This window comes from Epinephelus fuscoguttatus, linkage group LG19, assembly GCF_011397635.1.
Source record: "Epinephelus fuscoguttatus linkage group LG19, E.fuscoguttatus.final_Chr_v1".
In the NCBI taxonomy this organism is placed as follows: Eukaryota; Metazoa; Chordata; class Actinopteri; order Perciformes; family Serranidae; genus Epinephelus; species Epinephelus fuscoguttatus.
The window spans coordinates 8,477,026-8,498,049 of NC_064770.1; the positions used below are offsets into that span (position 1 = coordinate 8,477,026).

General features: G+C 40.2%; 1 protein-coding gene across 1 annotated transcript in view; it reads right to left on the reverse strand.

Moving 5' to 3' along the window:
• Positions 1–21,024, reverse strand: part of doc2a (double C2-like domains, alpha) — a 116,777-nt gene that overhangs the window by 82,878 nt on the left and 12,875 nt on the right. Inside the window, exon 2 of the mRNA XM_049561568.1 lies at positions 5,912–6,241. Within this exon, the coding sequence (XP_049417525.1) occupies positions 5,912–6,241 (330 nt within the window). The remainder of the gene's footprint in view (positions 1–5,911; positions 6,242–21,024) is intronic.

The following is a 21,024-nucleotide window of genomic DNA, read 5'->3' on the forward strand; positions in this document are numbered from 1 at the left end:
GATTAGGGTTTCAGTTATGCAGACATGGAAGTCAGTAAGTACAATGTACTTATTTTAAGTGAATTCCTCCCTTGTATGTGCATTTTAAATTACTTTATAATTCTACTACTAGCCCATTACATTTTAGCTTGCGTTGTTTTACTTATTTTTAAAAAGAAAAAACAGCACAAAATGTTAAAGGGGCTATAAGCAGAAATTCATAATTTCTAGATTGAAGGAATTAAAAAATTGCTATGTGAAGAACTAGACGTGTAATTTCATCTGGAGTATAGCATGACGTCACACACCCTCTCTCTGTGTTGATCTCCAGCCCCTTGTTTACAAGCCGGTCCGGCTGCACGTTCATGTATGTTCATGTGAATCGCCGCCTCCTCCCTCATCTCGGAGCCCTTGGCCCCCCCTCCCTATAAAAGGCTACAGCCAGTGAGCAATGGCAGCGCGTATTTTCGAAGTGAAATGGCAGAGAGCGGAACAAAACGTTGGCGAAGAAGTTGTCGGATAAAGAAAGGGACAGAACCCAGATTAACACTGGCCTTGCATTTCCAAGGTGGAGAGCACTGTGAGAGCTAAAGGGGCTACAATTTGGAAAGCAGAGGTAGAGGGAGGTGTGGCTCATGATACACTTTGTTTTGGTCTACAAGCAGTGCACAACAGCGAACCTAGCAGTGAAACGGTTTTGCTTTTTGCCCCTTTAAAGCCAGTCAGATCACTTTTCATCCAGTGAGCTGAAGACTCAGTTTCCATAGCAACCAACACAACAGAATCTGCTAACAATGCCACTGTTTAGACTATTTTCCAAATTTCAGTGTGCATTTGTTGGCTGAATTAAAGATAAAGTAGGACCCTAAGAATCATCGTTGTCGTTTACAATTGTTTTGTTTTGTTGTTTCAGACACTGTTTGTTGTGGTTTTTAGTCTATATTTGTTTTATTGTGGATCTCTAAGCTTGTAGTAGTGTTTTATCATGCTGTTTTACCTCCCAAAGGCCTAACCAGGGACAGGGACTGCAAATTAGCTGTGGCCAGAAGCCCTATATACATTGCATTGATAGCATTTTAATCAGGCTGTTCTCATTTGTATTGTTTTTGTCATCATTACTCAAAATATCCATAATTTCTGAATTATCTCATGCAAGCAGTATGTTTAAAACCTCCTAAGATAAATATTATGTGTACATAATAAATAGAATGCACTATAAGCTAATGGTATCATTAGAAAATCAAATTAGAACAGTATTTAAGAATTTCAACTGTGTTGTCCAATTTAACCCTATAAATTTCTCCTGTGACATTCAGACTCACCATCCATTCTAACAGATGGATATTCCTAAAAAAAAACTGAATAAAGCTACAAATCTTTTATATGATTTTTTGACATGTATAAGTAATGTAACATCTCATGTTTACTTTTACAACTGTTTAAACACAAATAATGCACTTTTACAATATGATTAATAAACTGAATTAAGCCTTGCGCTCCCTCCTTGCCACACAGTTGACCATGCTTGTTAAAAAAGGAAGCGTGGCTCTTCTGCAGTCCACTTTAGATGATGTGGTACCTTGCGATTTGCTCATAGACATGCCATCAAATAAGTCTGTGCATTTGGGTGGAGTCAGAAAACAGTAATCATTGATCTACTCATCCTAGAAAATGTATGTCCATTGGAATGGATGGGGAATCTAATCAGGTTGAGTGTGATAACACTATTGCTTGTACTTAGATGTCTGTGAAAGTGTGGTACTGAGCAAAACTCTTTGCCAATGACAATTAATTTTAGATATCCTCAATAAAATGATTCGAATCACACCATTCGCCAGAATAAATGTTGGCATTGTATGTTTCTGCAGACCATGGATATGTAACATTTGTACACTATTTTATAGCAGGTACATTAAAACTTTATGTTTCTTCACATTTTAATAATGCTGTGGTTAAAATGTTATGTTCAGGTGCAAAAAACAACTTAATAGAAAACAACCCCAAACTTTCCCTGAGAAAAGTACATAGTAGGGGGGTAGGACTTTTCACATTCCCCGGAATTATGAGGGGCGGGGCTGTGTGCTGAAAAACGCTGATTGGTGGAACACACACTTGCAGCATTCCGCACTTCCATGCCAGTGTGGCGGCAAACTTTATTTAATTTCTACAAGCTTCACTTCTTTTTTGTTTTGATTAAGAATGGGTACCGAAACTAAACTAAATTATCAAAGACCATAGTACTGATAAGCGCCAACGGTATCGGCTCCTTTATCTGTACTTTTACACATTTTGGTTTAATTCATTATCATCCTGCAGCCTCTCCTCCACACACACACACACACACACACACACACGCGCGATACGGTAATCAGTGAACAGCTGAGCAACCGTGGTGGAAACAAAGTGAAAATAACTCAAAAATTACCTGAGTTGACATCAGCTACACTCGTTATTGTAAGTGCAATTAAACCATAGCGAGTAAGACGGCAATACTTTATCATATAACATGTAAACTTTACATATAAACATGTAAACATGTAGACAGCGATATTTTAAAATGCTCCATCCACAGTCTCTCATCTACCGACACTAACGTTATGTTTTACACAAGGACAGCTAGTTCAGCTGATAGCGAATTGTTACTAATAAACTAAAAGGACAGCTGTCTGTATGTAGACTAACTTAGTTTGACACTTAGCTTAAAATACTTTTAAACTTAGCTGCTGGCTGAGACAAACACCCCCTCCTCACTCTACCAGCACTATGTTACCAGCCAATAAGCTGGCAGAGCCAAATACAGGGCACACACCGAATCATCTATGTCATCAGCCTGATTTGAATCAATTTTTCGGAACTTTGAGGTGAGGTGGAAACGCTAAACCACATGGATTACCAGGAATTCTTTTACCCAGGTAGATACATTCCTAGAAATAAAAGTTCTTAGAAATTCTGGTGGAAAAGGGGCTAATTACCACTGAAAACAAACAATTTTCCATCTTGGTGGCACAATCGAAATGCACTGATGGCTTGCTAAAAACATCTATTGTTGGTGGCACAAGCTGCTGGAAACGCAGGGATGAGTCAGTAAAAAACAACCAACAGGGGTCCTCACCTTCCCAGCTGTTTCGTATAGGTGTCAGGCCATCAGCCATCCCCTCCACCTCCCAATGACAGCTCATACACGTGTAATCAAAACTATGTCACTTTAGAAACATTGATATGATAAGTGTAAAATGTAACATATCTGTGGTTTGAAGAAATGTACCACAACATTTTCTTCTGGCGACTGGGCTGTTCTGATCTAACAAGCACAGAGAACAGATACAAATCTCAGAGCTACAGTAGGATGAACACTGTTTCTCCTCTCTGCTGACTCCACTGCAGTCCTCAACACAAAATGGAAATTAAAAAAGCAGTCAGTGCACTTTCCATTTACATGTTCATTTTTTTTAAAATCTGAATTCTTATGGTTCTAATTCCACCCACCTACACTGACTTCCAGCAGCCCGGGGCAGACACGACCGGCTGCTGTATACTGCACAAACAAACGCAGTACTTCACCATCTTAAAGACGTCACCGCACAGTGATATTGCTGTGCACTGATGAAATCTGAGCCTGTGGAGGAAGTCTCTGTTGGGATCATTTCTACACAAAGGACTTACTGTAACAAAAAAAAATGTTATTGATAGTCTCTTTTATGATAGGTTGAAGCGTCCTAGTTACTTGACTGTCAAATTTTCATTATTAAAAAACAAAATCAACCAGTGATCGCGAAACAACACAAAAGGACTACAAAGGGGTGCAGGATTACTACTAAGAGATAGAAAATGACAACAAAGAGACACAAAGTAATGCAAAATGAATTCAAAAAGTTGCAAAACAACCCAAAGAGATGCAAAATGACTACAGAGAAGCAGAAAATAATGCAACAAAACAACAAATGGTTGACCACAAAGAGACACAAAACCCCTAGCAAAGATACAAAAGGACCACAGAGTTGTGGAGTTGTGGGGGGTCTTTTTCACGTCTGTACTCAGTGGTGTCAAAGACATGAGACAGACTGTCAAACTGACACAATCTAATTATTATACAACAAGCAAAATCATCAGTCAGTGACTGGAAAATAAATCTGATAATAAATACATGTTAATGAGTAAATAAAACCCCTAATTAGTCTTACTTTAGAGTGGATCTGAATCACAGAGGAGCTTGAAAACATGTCAGCAGCTCTGGGACCTGCATTCAGCCCCAGTCATTCATCACAATTTATTCTTTTTTTAAAGCTGAAGCAACGATCTCCTCCCTGCTCTCCTTCACCTCTCAAGAAACTCATCATTCATTCATTCAGCAGGATGATGCTGTTAACCCGAAAGCCAATTCCAACACATTTGAGGCGTCTCAGAGGCATAGATCATGTTTTAGCTGCAGTCGGAGCTTTTGTCTGCAGCCTGCTGCCTCATCAGACTCTTCAAATGTCTGTAATCCACCAGAGATGGAGGTATTCTCACGAAAACACACACATGAGCTTCTCAAGGTTTGCTTGTGTTGTATTATTAATGTTATTTTGTCGTAGAAACATGAATTATTCATTAGTTGTATCTAATCTCAACTCTGGGGTAAACTGGTCATTTGCTTGTGGCTGGTCAGATAAATTGGACTCTTGTGTTTGTTTGTTTTATTGATCACACAGCAGCATCATTGCATCCCCTCAGTCCTATAGTCCCTGAGCAGAACACCATCCACTTAAGATATCTCTGACAAGCTACCATGAAATGCTTTATAGTAGAAGTATTTATAACAAAATTACAAAATTTTACATTTAATTTGTGGGCCCAAAAGGAAATGACTCATCTCAAGGACCTGGATATGTGAATTCTGCTTTTGGACCCCTTGCCATGCATTTCTAGCTAACATCTGAAACACTGTGTTCACTGGCGAATGAACGCCAACTGCAAAATCTTCTCTAACAATCTAACTCTAAGTTAGGAAAGTTCACTTTGCATCTGATCATTTATTCATGATCTTTGCTGTTGACTAACTTGCACCTCAGTGTTGACAAGTTATATTTATCACACCTATCATTCATCTGTTTACATTCTGGCACTGTTTGTATCTGTTTTTTGCACATTCAGAATAATCTTTATTGTTTTATTTTTTATATGCACTTGTATATTTGTTCTCTTTTTTGCTTTTTAACTGCTCCTGCATCTGCAAGTTCCCTTGAGCTACATAAAGTTTTATTTTTTTCTTAGAGTTTTTGAGGAAGTTCAGCATACACACATTTTCAGTTTGGGCATAAAAAAACCCCAAGTGGAAATACTGAGAAAAAAAAAGAAAGAAAGAAAAACTAAATATTTCAAAAAGGTCTTTCAGGCTTGCTTCAGGTTGGAAAGTTAGTATATCAATATCAACAAAATGCAAGAAAGTGCAACAGAAAAATACTAGGTAAATATGACTTAAATGTTAGTGAAGAGCTGAAAACATGAGATCTGTGTGGAGCAATGTGGAGACTGTAACATTCCTCACATTAACACATGAAACAAACAGTTATGTCATATATTTCTATTATGTTTTCCACATATTCTCCCACCATTTTAATTACGTCTTCTTATTCTGCAGTGGTTTAATGGCACCTGACAGGAGAAATTAACACCACCTGCATTTTATCTCAACAAACCAACTCCAAATACTCCGTTATCAATGGACACATGCATACATTTGTTTTTTCTTCTGCCAATTTCCTGGAAATTTGTTTAAAATTGAAGACGCATTTGGAGGCAAAACTTTGCTATTGACAAGACAACTTCCCATAAGCCAACTCCGCCTGAACTATAGTATGAAAAATCATGATGTGACATGCAGAAAGCCACTACAGGTGTATAGAGATGCACAGTAACACACAGACAGACACATGGCAACAGCGAAGCTCACTGCAGTCGTCACTGTCGGAGCTGTTGATCTCCACCGATGTGTCCACGCTGCTAGTCAGAGACAAAGACCCACCACCGCCGGGCCGGCCGTGGGCCAGCAGAGGAGACAGGAGGTGAGACCCGCCCATCCCTGAGGCCACAGAGCCAGGGCTGAGGGCCAAGGGGGAGTAGGCGGGATTTGGGGACACGGGGCCAGGGGAGGTGGGGGACAGGCGGGGGAAGTAGGCGGAGATCTGTCGGATGGGTCTGATAGGGCCAGGGCAAACGTCAATGGCCATGTGTTCCTGGATGGAGATGCTGAGCTTCTTTCCTCTCCGCACCGTCATAGAGTCTGGAAGGACAAAGACAGACAGGTTTAACAAAATAGTGTCACCACAAGGTCAATTTAGCATTTGGAGCTTTCTATCTTATCACATGAGCTTCATCAAATGGTATGTCAAATGCAGTGTGCCAAAAATACTAGTATGTTCTACAGCATCACATTTTGCAGTATGCAACCCAGCATGCTTTTCTGATTATTCTGACCCACAATCCTCTGCACAACAACAGAAGATTCATCACATGGACTGAGCAGACAGATGACAGCTTGTTGACAGCTCGTTGAAAGCTGTCAGAATCCACAATGACAGACGACAGCACACTCAAGTGACTGATGACCAGTCGAACAGTAATAATAAGAATAGGAATTGTTTAACTGAACAAAATAATCATTGAAATATAACAAAAGGACATAACTATGCATGCAGGTATTACTTTAAAGTTAAAAACTACACACTGCGCATTGCTAAGTACCAACATCAGAGTCCTTTGTCGACCTCCATCTCTGATGAGCTTGGTGAATGGTGTTTTGCTGTATCTCAAAGGTAATGTTAAATGATAATGTTAAGATTCAAATCACATACACTTTTAATTCATTTTCATATTTCTTATTTAGAATTTCATGCTCAAACTGTGACAGATCCATGACAAAGAGGTCAAAGTTTGAGTCGCAATGTTATGACGAAGTAATATGTCACATTTGTATGCGTACACCATGTGAACCTACTCCCATTCTGCTGATATTAACAAAGAAAAAGTATGCCATTTGGAACAAAGGGTCTGTCTGCCCCAAACAACGCCTGACCAGAGGTGACTGAAAATTGACTGTAAATTTTTAAAAAACACGAATATATATTTTCATGTTTACAAGAATTTCCTAAATCAGCTGATCACTTCTCAAATGACCAGGAGGAAACAGTTAATTTGTTGGGGCCTATTTTCAGCGATGGATTAATCCACATTAGATGCTCTAGTGAGTATTTGGTGAGGGAGGAGAGTGTATGTGGGATTTAGTCAAAATAAAACAGAGGAAAATGTCACCCAGTGTAATAGTGTGGCTCATTGATGTGTTTTTCAATAGAGCTCTGTGGCACAGAGGAAGAAGATATATTAGGCTTTGATACACAGATAATACCTGCAAGTATACATTCACATTCAGTCAGTTGTAGTCTGCACATGGGATTTAAATATCACTAGGACCCTTTACGATCAAAGATGAGCTGGCAGACGGTTTACATCCCAAGTTGTGTTGACCTGACAATTTTAACATTTCCACTCTGTCTCTGCAACAGTTGGGAGTCATTATGGGAAAACATGGCTGCACTGACTTGGCCGTTCAAATCCTAATGTTAATGGAAACACACACACAATGCTACTTTCATTTTTTGACACCAGGTCTGACACATTTTATCCCCAACAGCAGCTTCTGTGGCCTGTGGCAGGTTAACTGACAGCAGGTGTTAAATAAGGACTGTGTGTGTGTGTGTGTGTGTGTGTGTGTGGGTGGGTGGGTGGGTGTGACACATGAATAGCGGAAACAAATTGAATTTCTCTGAAAAAGATAGCAGCAGGATATGTTAAGCATCATATTGGAGTTTGAGAAAGCAGACAGAAAAGGTGGGTTATGGAAAAATAAAGTGCATGCGCAGAAAATAAAATCACCAGACAGTTTAACAACCACTGTAAAGGAACTGTAGAGATACAACAGAAAAGATAAAAGAGCCATATATGGGACCAGAACCACCCAAGGGTGCAAAGGCAGCTCCTTAACTAGGTGTCCTACACACACTCAACAGCAGGATCTTGTCAAACAGCTTAAGAGGCCTCCAGCTGCTTCACTCTGCAAGAGCAAGACTAGCCTGACATCCACCACACAGATCAGGGTGCAGAATATGGGCCTGAGACCCAGTTAGACCAGTACTAAAGGAACTATGTACCCCCAAAACAATATAAATTGTATATAGCACTTCGGCTCTTTGTGGTCTTAAAAAATGTCTTTTGAATGGCATTAAGAAGACCTGAGTGGCTGAAAAATAAAAGCATATAAGTGCAAACAGACTTTGACTGAGCCTGAACGAAAGACAGCAAAAAAGGCAAGAAATTGTTGGAAAACCTTTTCTGTGCAGCATTATCAAGTCTTGGATCTGAACTATTTTTGCTAAAATAGAGTGTGTATACCAAATTCCTTCACAGAAGGGTTATCCAAAAATGCCTTGTGTCGCAATGGTGTAGCCAAAAGAGTGGTGTTTGGAGTCCACAAATGGCAACAAGACAATGCTATATAGGAAACCTCAGAATCCAAATGCAACTATTCTCGCTGTGCTATTGCTAAACAAAGCACTTTCATATTATCCTCCTGTGAAGGAATTTGTTGTACGCACACTAGCAAAAATAGATGTTTGCAAACAAGAAACTTGATGATGCTGCAAAGGAATTTTCAGAAAGTTTTTCAGTGTTTTATAACCTTTTGCTGTCTTACATTCAGTCTTCGTTGAAGTCTGTTTTCACTGCTCTCTTTCTTCTTTCACTCCCCTTCATACCATGTGATAGAAGGGAATTATCCCTTTAGTACTCCAGTATTAAAGGGATACTTTGCCGATATCAACCAGTTCTGTATCAAAATAATGTGGGTAGTGCTGTAGGCTATGTGTAAATGAACTGTGGTACACTTCCTTTCATTTAAGCAATGGCTTGAGTTTTGCTGGCTTTGGGCTGTTGCTTGAACTGTAGGCTGTGCTTCTGTATGTATTGCCCACCACCCATGCCGCCACCACAGACACATGCCGCCAACCCCCATCCCCAAACTCTAATTAAAATCCAAATCTGATTAAAAGGTAAAACTAGGCTGTGCTGATCAAATATATATCAAGTCAATGTTGCTGTATTGCCTATTTCTCGAATACAATCTTTAAAGGGAAATTTCGGTTTATTTCAACCTGTCTCCTATCGTTCTAAATTTGTTTCAAGTGACTAGTGACATAGAAATAATAGTTAGCATGTTAGCTGTTAGCCTAGATACAGCCGGGGCGCATAGTAGCGCCAGACCTTTAAAAACGTAAGTGAACGGGCATACTTCAAGTGCAAAGTTAGTCCACTAAACAAGCTTTTTTTCCACAAAGACCGCCTCATATCTTTAGGATAAATGTCAGAGAACATATAGAAAATTACATGTCAACGTGTTGTCTTACCTTACCGGTGTGCTGCCATGTTTGTTTACCATCTAGCTCTGCTTTCCAAAGCGTGGCCGAAATATTGCGAGAACAAACAGCAACAGCTGCAAGGCAGTACCGGACAGTAGTCTGAATGGTTCATTCATTTATTTTATGAAAGATTTATAGAATAATGGCTGACTTTTTGCCAGAATTTGATTTTGCAGAGTTTGATGGCCGGCCGTATTTATTTGAGCCAGAATACACTGACGAAGAGCTTCGTGAAATTGAAGAACGGAGGAGGAGAGAGAGAGAGGCACAACAGGTAGAGGACAAGAGAGGAGGAATGGCTGCCGCAAGGCTGCGTAGCTCTGGAGATTGGTGGTGCACCTGTGAATGCTGTGCTCCAGTGCCCACAGAAGAGGAATGCCTCTGTTGCAAGGAATGGGACCGGTTGTAGCCTTATTTTCAAGGTCTGGATGTAACCGAGGATGAGACACCTCCACCTGGAGTAAGTATCCATGATGTCCAGCTGGGCTTTATCTAGAGCTGGCGAGATATATTTCGTTTGCGCTTTGGAAAGCAGAGCTAAATGGTAAACAAACATGGCAGCACACCAGTAAGGTAAGACAACACGTTTACATGTCATTTTTTATATGTTCTCTGACATTTATCCTGACGATATGAGGCAGTCTTTGTGGAAAAAAAGCTTGTTTAGTGGACTAACTTTGCACTTGAAAATGCAGCACAAAGTGCTTCACAGAATAAAAAACAAACAAAAATACTACATACATATTGAAAACCCGCCCCTCCCAGCCCCACATATAAACACACACACACACAGTCATATGTCACTTATGTCACTAGTCACTTGAAACAAATTTAGGACGATAGGAGACGGGTTGAAATAAACCGAAATTTCCCTTTAAAAGACATATTTTACTATCTTGTTTATTTATAACAGGTTTGTGAACAGGAAGTGGGTGCCACAGTGAAAACAGAGGTCAAATAGTAAAACTAGGCGGCGAGCAGGGCGGCTGAGTTGTCTATTTCTCACCGTAAATGTTTTGAGAAACGTGTTTTAGGTCACTGTTTAACTGTAATATGAGGTTGTTTCTTGCCAGCCGGCCGCCATAGTTTCAGATGGGCATGTTTTCTTTACATCCGCCACAGGTAGGAATGTTTGTTGGTCTGGTGCAGTGCATTCTAGTAGTGGTATGTTTTCTCCCTCTTTAACAAATGCATCCTTTTTCTGTACAGGCTGTTATGCAGCCTATACAGCATTGCATTGTGTTGCAGTGAAAGTTAAGCCAGGTTCAACTTTTATTTTTTACTGTGTCTGAGTCCGTGCTGTGCCGACAGCGTGGTCTCATTAAAATGACTTAGGGCATATTTGTCTCATTCATTAGAGGGTCGGGAATGTAGCAGGGGAACCAACACTGAAAGAAAAAAAGGAAAAGAGTTGAACTTGGCTCAAAGTTTGCTGCAACGCAACTTGATGTCAATGTCAACTGCAGTCTTCATGTCCATGCGGGAACATTCCTTGTAAAATGAATGACGATCAATAAGAATATAATATTTGCTGCCATGATAACTTTCCAGAGTGCTTTGCTTTGGTGTCAGATATTAGACTCATTAAAGGAATACTTCACCCACAAAATTTTTGTTTGTATAACATTCTTGATGAATTTAAGTAATGGGATGCAACATTTAACAACAGTAAAACTACATCAAAACATCAGTTTACAAACTGACCCACAACTCCTGTAATAAATTCCCAGTCTCATTTATCTAGTCTAGTATGCTCAGTACTTCCCAAACACATGTAATGGAATGCAATTCAATTCAAGTATCCATGCTTTGCCATGCTGTGTATTTTAAATACTAAGGTTCAAGTGAAAATGCATGTGTTTGGGAAGTACTGAGCATACCACTGGATAAATGAGGGCTGAGTATACTTCAGGAAGTGTGTGAGATTTAGTAGATGGATGTTTTGATGTAGTTTTGCTGTTGTTAAAAGTGGTCCCCCTTTACATTAATACATAAGCATTTTTGCCATTTTTAGGTTCTTCGGTCACTGTTGAGGCAAACAAGAAAAACAACATTTTCTTCACAAATTCAAGGTAACATGCAGTGAGTTATTTATATACAAGTGATCATTTTGTGGGTATGTTCCTGTAATCTGTAAACTAAGGCTCTCTCGGCAAAACTCTATGAGAATATTTTCTCCAGCCTGTGATAGATGTTGACAGTCTCCAGCAAATCTTATCGACACATTTTGGCTTTGCCCGTTGATATTCAAATACTGGATCAAGATATTGATTCCTACATCATTTCCTTTACTCCACAAGCCCAGAGAGGATATTATAGCCTTAACAACCCTACTGGCTTGACATCTAATATTTACCACATGGAAATCAGTGACACCTCCATGTCATACTCACTGGATAAGATATGTCCTATATTTTATCAGGTTGGAAAACTTTGCATCTGGCTTCCCATTAGCTGTCAGTGTTGGTTTATTTTAACTGGACCACAGTGTTCTGTGGCCATGACCCAGCACCACTATGCTACATATCATTATCCTGGATTTTCCATAATTTGGACATTTCAGTCTCCAAGAAAATCATAAAATTCATCAAAGGAAGAACACTGGAAATAAGAACTCACTGAATCACAGGAGAAACTCTTGCAACTTATAAGTGTCACAGTCCTAGCCCTGACTTTAGTTTTGTCTTCATATTTTTCTGTGTTTTCCCCCTCCCCAGTGTCTCCTATGTGTTCCTGTCTGTCCCTCTGTGTCTGTGTGGCGTGGGTGTGGCACTCCTTCACTCTCTCTCTCCTGGCTCCTCGTACCTACTGAGTACTCAAACCTGTCTTCCATCAAGCTCATCACACTGCAGTACATCTATCGTGGTCCTTTATCCTCTCATCACTGTATCGTTTAGTCAGCTACCCTGGAACACATTCAACCTGCCTGCCTGCTCTCAACAAGCAATCCACCAGCCACCATTCCCCCCTCACCCACCGCCTCGCCAGTCTCGTCAGCCATTGCTCATCACTCTCTGCCCTCTGCCTTGGCAAGCTGCCACCTCACTCATCCCACCTTCAATTCTTTACAATGAACTGCTTTTATATTCATCTACTTCTGAGTCTGTGTCTGCATTTGGGTCAGTCTGCAGTAACCACAACAATAAAGAGGCAAAAATGGGCTAATGGCAGATGCAAAATGGTCTTACCTTTTTAAAACAATACAAACCTACTAAAATTAAAGAGTGCTCCAAAAGAACAATACAACTCCTACCCAACCAGTGCTTAACGGACACGGAGCCGCCTAATCAAGCTAGCCACTTTCATTAAAGGAAATGGCCACTTTAGAATGAAAATACAGACAGTACTTACTGACCCTCCTGCCGACAAGAAGTCCAGTGTTGTTTTTTAATCCACAAAACTCGTGCGTGCTGTACTTTTTGCTCCGAACTTCTTTTCATGTTAGCACAAAAGAGATCTCCTAACATTAAAGAGGTAACCAATGAATAAATGTCCATCCTGAGGGACAACTGGGTATCTGACACAAAGACGCTTTTTTAAAGCATTTTTTTATTGTGTAACAATCAGCAGTATCTTCGCATTACTCTAGAAATTTAAAAATCTAATGTGAATAAAGGGAGTACTGGCCCTAACACTGGGAAGTGATTGCTACCAGCAAAACAAAAGTCTTTTAATCCTTGAATGGGGTTTGACCAGGCTCACTGCGGGCTGGGCAACATGGAGAAAATCAATTATAACACAATGATTTTGACCAAATACCTCAATCAATACTGCACTGATATTGCAGGGTTGACTACTGGTGCTTTCACAAAATATTTACATTATGAGACTTTTTTTTTTAAATAATCATGAGTAATGTGGATATGAGGACTAAGTGGGTAATACAAATAATACAACAGCTACAACAGTTTGGTGAGTTCAAATAAACACATCATTTTACTGTAATGCAGCCTTTGAAACCAGACAAGACAACACTTACAATGTTATGATATCCAAAATCTGAGACCATAGCTAATCTGCCACAATATCAATATAATGTCAATATATTGCCCAGCCCCAGGCTCACCCTAATGTAGTCCCATCCATGTCACTTTGGTCCAATCTCTACCCACCCCTTGCCCATATTTAGCCCTTACCCCTTCTATGTGTGATCATGTATAGAGGTAGGGTGTCCTGATTCTTGTTGGGATAGAGGAGTAGAGTGAAGTCTCAGGGCTGCATTGTCCTCCAAGCAGAGGTCTTTTCAGAGACACACTCTAAATCAAGTGTTATGAGAAATCACTGACGAGACGGCTGCACACTTCTAAAGGTGGTGGGGACATGTACCCAGTGTCCCTAGTGTAAATAACACCAACTCCCATCTACTGTACGAATGAGTCAGAGCTGAAGCTTCAGGCTCTGCTGGTGACCTTTCCAAAAGTAAATTTGCTGGTCAGTTCTGACGTCAAGGACCCCCCATCTCCTGACATGATGTGCAACACAAGAGCAGAGTTTACAAGAGGAGCTGCTGAAGGACTCACAAGTGTGGTAATCATTAGTTACTTTTACACAAATCCAATAATACTTCATTATAGATGTGACTCTTATAGATGTAGAGAAAATATTTGTTATATTTTAGGGGGAGGGTAATTTTATAAAACTGATCTGTGATCCATTGTTTGTACTACAAATTTGTCTCTTGAAGAATCCACTAAAGCACTGGTTCTCAAACCATGGTGTGTGTACCATCGGTGGTACGAAAGCTCATTTTAGCAGATAAATCTTACAGTTTTTTTCAAATCAAATAAATTTGGATATATATATAATCCTTTTATTTCACCTTTTCAACATTCAACATTTTGAATGAAATATTTAAACTATGAGATCCCTGAAATGTAATTTAAAGTAAGTTTCATCTTTCCAGTAATATTTTTGTTTTGATACCGGCCTGCTGGTACGTCCATGACTAGTTATGTGTTAAACTGCGATGGAACAATAGTAAGCAGAGGTAAAATTAATGGTTTAAAAACACTGCCATCGTGGCTCTGAGTGGGAAACTATTAGGAGGGGAAGTGCGGGTCAGGAGGAGAACATTTCAAGCATCCCTGTTGAAACAGAAGTGGACAGCAATTAACTGAGTGCAAGTGCTTAGCAGTGCCAGTGAAGTCTCCACCGCACCTGAAGAGGGCCTGGCCCTTGTGGTGAGTGATAGTTGTGTGTAAAAATAAATGCCAGTTCTAGTGCTGCCCCTTTATGCAGCATGACTGACAACTGTCAACAATAACTAAATCTTCTGATTAGGAATAAACCTGCGTGAACTGTCCATAGCAGAATAGGACATACCTACGCTACTGCATTTCAACGGTTATAGTGGTGGTATGCAGAAAATATTGAAGAAATCAGTTTCATCCTGGTGACAGTGTACAGAAATATAGTCCATCTGTTCAAAACCTGAAATAATTTGGATTTATCAAAGTAAATGAACAGGACACAGAAAAGATAGGTGACCATATTAAGTGTCTTGAAAACAAATTTAGTTTCCTCTGCTTTGCTAGACAGTTGCTTGTGGCAGTACTCCACTGAGATTAAATTTTCCTCTGAGAGTCTCTGTGACCCACAGGTACCCATAAATCCCTTCTCTGTGTAGGTTTACAGTGATCTTTAGATGTATTTCTGCAGAAAAAGACTTCCAGCGTATGAGTCTTTCATCAGTTGCTGGTTAACGCTGACTACCAGTACTATGGAAATGCATATTGCTGTTCATTTTACCATCAATCAATCATTTGTCACATATACTTATACAATTATACAAGGTACAACTCCAGTGAATTGTGATCCCATGAGTTCCTTTAACCTGTTCACCGTAATTCAGTTTTGTTTTTGTTTTTTGTTTTGCGTATTTGTACAGTGTTGGCTGCTGCTCCATAATTGTCAGTGTTTCCAGATGGTTCTGGTAATGTTAATTTCTGGTTGTGGAATGACTTAACTGTCCAGATGTCCCAACCTCAACAAGATGGATGTATGGCCCGAACACAACTCTGAACAGTGTATAGCAGTGATCCACAGCAGGAGTGGGACAGTACCTCTCATTCCCACCAGTCCTCTGCTTTGTCAGATTGGCATATAGGAAGTGACTCACCTGGTTAAATCATACTGTTTTGTAATTAGCCAAGTTTCAACGAATGAAGGGATATTACAGTTCCTGATATCCCACTGGTAAAAGATGCAGCACAAAGGTTGTCCAGTTTATTTCCACCACCTGTACAATGGCTAGCAGGCTGCTATTTCAGCTGGTGTCCTTTCTTCTCCATCTTTCATCAATTCTTACTGACGTTTACATTTAAAAACATCGACCTAGCTAGCTAGCCAGCAGTTAGCTAACTAGAAGTCGGCAGAAGGAGAGTTTACAGAGTGGTGATTTGATTTCATCAACCCTATGAGTGACCCACAGCCACACACCATTATTGTCCAAAGCCAACCACAAAAAGCACCACCAAGGCCTGCAAAATAGACGTAAGAGCATAAATTTAGCAGAAATTTAGCAGAGCTGATAGAGAGGTTGCTGGAAACACCTGCGCCTTTATGCACTGGAATAAATAACTTGGATCACTACCTCAGTAGTTTTTTGTTTGTTTTTATTTGTATTGTATCAGGTTCAATCCATACAATTATCTTTAACAAGTCCTGAGGCCACACCTCACACAGATGACATCACTGTGACATTATCAGGTGCTATTTTCTCAGACTTGAGCCACAGAATCATTATACATTATACAGCTGTATTTACAAGCTGAGTAGTACTAACCATGGTGAATAAATGTATCTTGATGGGTAAAGTCAGTGCACTGCCCCTTTAAGGTGCTTTGAAGTCAGGCAACATAGTCAGTATTTAATGTGGACGTATATACCTAAATTAAATCAAGAAGGAAAAAAAAGCCTGCTCCAGCTTTTCGTGCTCCCAGAAGAACAAATATAAATGCAAGAAGCTGTGCTACCCTCACGGAGTTCATTGTTTCCACACATGCATCAGTTGACAGAATGTACAGTAATGTATTGTATCTCATATGAGAGGAACACTTGATTGTCTTTTCCAGTTAAAGTGAAAGAGTTCTGTGAAATTCAGCAACAGATGGAAGGTCCACGCCTCTTGCTGTGTCTCTGTATCTGATAATCAACTCACTCTACATGCATCCTCACGAAGCTAAAAGATGAAATAGTATCCAGAGTCTTTGTCACTTTCAGCAGCGGAGGAAGTCCGCAGATTCTTTACTTCAGCAACAGTACTAATACCATACTGTAAAAATACTCTGTTACAAGTGAAAGTCCTACACTAAAAAAGTTGCTTCAATAAAAGTATGTATTAAAAACAAGTTAATGTAATGAGTGTTACTATTATATATTGTGTCATTAGATTATTAGTATTATTATTCACACAGGCTGTTTTCATGCAATGTTTGTACAAATTTGTACATATCCCATATGATCATGAGCCAGTATTACGTGTATGACCAAAGTATTTTGGAAGGCTGCAATCGTGTGACCAGTGCACTCATATGAGTAAAGATAGAAGCAATCCGTTAAGGTAGCAGGTTATGGTGGTGGATGGGTCACAAAACGCAGGACTTTACCCAGAAGACCAGTGTTCTGAACTATGTCAACTCTGGGTGAACTCTGTTATTTTAAAGTATGTCTACACCATGTTTCTTGTCCTAAACCTAACCACAGTAATTTTACTTTAGTACATAACTTTATGTTTTCTACCTAACACTATTCATGGGCTTGTAAATCATAGGACCAGCATTACCAAATGCAGGTCTGTGGTCCGGGCACAGACTAAATGATGGTTCTATCCAGACTTGTGACTAATTTCTGATAAATCAAGAAGAAAATGTAATAAGCTTCATGGAGCGTTGTTTTTTCTCCAGACAGTCACATCTACAGACTGCAGGTGCAGCTAATATCGAAATCATTTACCATGAACATAGCGTCACTCAACTGAGCACCTACATATGTGAAAATTTTAGCTGCTGGTAGGGCAGTCGCATGCCCATTTCTCTCGGTAGATAAGAAAGTAAGAAATTTACTTTATTCAGAAGATTTAGTCCTGTTTTCTTTTACCTGAAATGTAGACCTCAAGTGCCTGTTCTGTTTTACTCAAAATGTATGTCATTGTTGTGCTCATTGTGTTAGGAAAGAAAGGAAGGGAAGCAGAAAACAATGTGAAGAGAAAACAGACTTCCAGTTACAATCGGTGTTCTGCAAGGTTCTGTCCTGGGTCCCCTTCTGGTTATGATCTCTCTACTTCCTCTTGGCTACGTCTTCCACAAATTTAAATTCTATTGCTATGCAGATGACACCCAGCTCTATCTGTCCACCAAACCTACCTCCACCCTCCCACCCACCTCCCTCTCTGACTGCCATCAGGAAATCAAATCCTGGTTCTTCTGCAACTTCCCCAAATTAATTAGTGATAAAGGTGAATTACTTCTCATTGGTACCTAATCCATCTTAGCAAAAATCATTAGTTTCTCACTCGATATCGATAACTCCTTAGTTTCCCCCTGCCCCGCAGGTTGAGAGTCTGGGTGTCATCCTTGCCTACTTCCATCTACGCAATATTAACTGCCTTCACCTGTCCCTCACACCCAGGGGCGGAAATCCCGGGGGGGACAGGGGGGACATGACTCCCACTTCAATAAAGCTGTACCCCCCTAGAATAATTTGAGACACAATTAATAATTTTTGAACAATGCAGTAGTATTTATTAAAACCACAATGTAAGCGGTGCTCATTATAATAGCGCAATAATGTGCTATTTAAATCTTAAAAGATTTAGTCCCCCCCTCCCATTCCTAGTAGTGGTATATCCCACACTATTTCCAACGGGCGGGGCTAGCAGCTGTTAGTACTTGGCAGCAGTAGAAGCGCCTGGCTGGACCTGGCTGCCCACATTGCGCATCGCCGGGTAAGATGTTCACTCACACAGACACAGTTTAACTTACACAAGTTACAACACATCCCATTTACTGTTACAACAAGCCCCAGGCCCAGGCTGATAATATAAACTGTCTGCAACATTTCTCCTGCATTGTTCAAAAGCCTACTCAATTACCAGTGCTGCTAAGCTAAAAGCTAATAATTACAGTAAGCTCAGAGTTTAGTGATAGTCAGAGAGGACAGGAGAGAAAGAAGAGGGAGAGGACAGGACAAGAGCAGTCAGTGGAGGAGCAGTTCGTAGTTAATATCTGTAGGCTCTCCACCTGTCAGTGAGACAAACATGAAAGACGTGCAGTTTAACTGATGAGGAGCGGTCATTACGCGCGACTATTACGCATGGTTGTGACGGAGCGGCTTGTAGCTAATGGGTACCTGTCTGTAGGCTCTCCACCTGTCAGTGAGACAAACATGAAAGACATGCAGTTTAACTGACGAGGAGCGGCCATTACGAGAGACTATTATGCACAGTTTTGAGGTGCGCAGCGGCAGATCTCACAGCATACTGTTTATAAACCAGTTCACCAGTTTAATTGCAGAAAATGTTTATCTAACTGCCAAAACAAAACGGTTTGCTCCTGCAGCCAGCCAGAGACGACGGATCCATTCCACACACCTGAGTCAGATGAAAAAGAGGGAGAGAAGGAGAGAGATTGAGTTTCGGTCTTTGATGAATGAAGCCTTACTGTTTTGCTGCTATTAAACAATGAGAGACATGTTTTCTCTGCTTACTTAATAGCATAAATATTCACACTACTGCGCACGGGGAGACAGTGCTCCAGACAGTGCTCCAGACACACTCAGCACCTTGGACAGCACGGTGCACCTGACTGTTGTCGATGTGTACATGTTAATTTGATTTCAATCATTTTGTTTTAAATCTGGACATGTGCAGGTGGACTCAGCCAGTGCTGAGAAAGGTCCTATGCCGGCCTGTTGGAGACATAGAGAAAAGATTAAAGCGTCAAATTGCGGTAAAAGATGCAGACAGGCTACAACTTTTTTTCTTTGGTCCCCCCTGGAATTATTCTCTAAAATTTTACTGTTTATTGTCCCCCCCAACTATGCCCCTGCCCCTGCTCACACCACACAGTACCACCATTCTTGTTCACACCCCAGTTACATCCATATTCATTACTGTAATTCGCTTCTTTTTGATTTCCCTCATAAGTCCAACCACAAACTTCAACCGGTCTAGAGGTCTCTGCCACTCACATCATCACCAGAACCCCTTCATCAATCACATCACTTCTGTCCTTCAGCAGCTTCACTGGCTCCCTGTTAAATACCGCGTTGATTATAAGATCTTACTCCTTATCTTTAAGGCCATCCACAACCTAGCTGCTCTGAACTCTTGCACATCCACACCCCCACCTGCACTTTAAGGTCTTCTTCTTCCATCCACCTCACTGTCTCACCAGATATAGGGGTAGGTTATTGGATGCAATTTAGATGTTATGAGGTTTGGACCTGGGGTGACATTTTAGTAACTGGACTGCTTGAATTTTGATTAAAAAAGTGTGTCAAAGAGTATCACGCAAACTTTTGTGTGTACATTTTTGTAGGATATCATACAAATGGCTGTATGAGGATACATTTATTTATTACAAACAATAGCTAATTATAGCTGCTGCACAGCGATGGGTCGGGTCCGGGCATTTTTAGGCAATTCTGAGCAACAAGCAGAAGAATTGTAAGACATTTAGCAACACAATATGCCTTTTGCATCAACTGAGGCTTGAACTCACAACCTCTGAGACTAAGGATCAATTTCTGTCTCACTGAGTTAATTAGTCAGTGACAATTCATGTATAGCTTCACAAATTGACTAAGCCAGATGTGCAGGTTTAGCAGCCGTCCATGCATGGAAAAGCAGATTTCAAACCACTGTAAAAAATTCAGTTATCGAATCAAAAATCTGAAAATACACATATTGCATCTAGACAGCATGGAGATGTTGGTAATTTATTTTAACAATGATTGATTTGCTCCATAAGTGAAAAACTGATGTTTAACTAGTTGAGCTATGTGCAAAGAGAGAAGCCTCAGATGGTTTCACACTGAAGTATTGACACCGGACCTTTGTGCAAAGTTTGGTTTATTTTCAAGCATGAGAAGGCAGATTTTCTAGCAGGAAGAACACTTGTAGATGCTGAACATCAATGAGTCAGGCTCAGGCAATTCTAAGCAATAAACTGGAGCACAGGAAGATGATTAAGATGTTTACATTACAATGTGGATTCTGCACCAGTTGAGGCTCAAACACGCAACCTCTGGAACCTAAGATGGTCATCTGCTGCTCTGAGCTAATTGGCAAGTAGCAACTCAACAGTGGCTTCACAAATTGAGTAAGCCATTCAATGTTGTGTAGGAAAGCAGCCATCTGTGCATGGAAAGGCAGATTTGAAACCACTATAAAAAATTCAGTTATTAAGACAAAAATCTGAAAATACACATATTGCATCTAGACAGCATGGAGATGTTGGTAATTTGTTTGTAACAATGATTGATTTGCTCCATAAGTGAAAAACTGATGTTTAAAAATGCCATTTTTACATTGACTCCAATTGTTCACATTAGAGCAAAATTCAAAATGCTGTCAAAAATTCAGTTTTTGAGATAA